A 993-nucleotide genomic window follows, 5' to 3' on the forward strand; every position below is an offset into this window, starting at 1 on the left:
CACACACACACACACACACACACACACACATATATATATATATATATATATATATATATATATGGATATATCTTTATATAACATTAAAACATCTGACACCATATACATGACAATCCGAGATAAATTATTGAATCTTCTGCCCGGCATAGAATCTATAACTGGTCATTTATGTAGCTTTCGGAAGACTTCATATATTGAAGAAAACCTATTCATACATGGATATCGTCACAGTATATATCGCACGCCAACAAAAACAACAAATACAACAGATACATACCCTTCAACGATAGTAAGCTTATCGCGTACCCCATCTTTTGCCAGAATGTCTGCGAACAATTTCTCGGCACGCTCTTTATTTCTCACAAGCGCAGTGACTGCTCCGATGTTTCTACGTGCACATGCACGGTCAACAACACCCAGGCCACAGTGTCCTGTCGCTCCTAGGACTAGAATTTTCTTAGTGTGCGAATCCATTGTGACGGGTGAAAGGTATTGTAAGGTTTTAAGTAAAAAGTGGAGCTATGAGAAGGCGAACGTCATGTATATCTTGCATTTACAACTATACAACATCATGAACAAAACACAAAGCTGATATCGTTTCTACTCTTGTAGTATCGTACAATCGTACATACACGTGAATTCGTCACCTTACTCATGCGAAAACCTTAATACTGGCTGCATTCATTATACTAAAAAGTACAATCACACATACTCTACAAGGCATTTTGTATAGATTGAATAGCCACAGATAGTTAAATCCAACCAATCATTACCGTTTATTTGAACAAAATGGTAGGAGAGATTCGAAGGCTTTTTCCATCATCATGATGCGTTGAATTTTATTTTACGGAACCACCTGTACTCTGAGCAGTAAATCAGTAAGAGGTCGTTGAGGCCGATTTTCAAACCATATTTCTTCGAAATCTCTTTATTTGAAATGAGACATTCAGAGGAGCGTAGTTGTTCCACCACAGCTGTTCTTTGAATTCACAG

The 993-nt window shown here is 37.5% G+C and overlaps 1 protein-coding gene across 1 annotated transcript; it reads right to left on the minus strand.

Moving 5' to 3' along the window:
- Positions 1-277: 277 nt before the first annotated feature.
- On the minus strand, positions 278-474 carry SARC_16992 (hypothetical protein; the record flags this gene model as incomplete). The annotated part of the gene is made up of 1 exon (XM_014288908.1): positions 278-474. A coding segment is annotated over one exon (197 nt), but the record flags the coding sequence as incomplete, so codon positions are not given.
- Between the last annotated feature and the right edge of the window lie 519 nt (positions 475-993).

The sequence above is a fragment of the Sphaeroforma arctica genome, assembly GCF_001186125.1.
Source record: "Sphaeroforma arctica JP610 unplaced genomic scaffold supercont1.9453, whole genome shotgun sequence".
Lineage (NCBI taxonomy): Eukaryota > Ichthyosporea > Ichthyophonida > Sphaeroforma > Sphaeroforma arctica.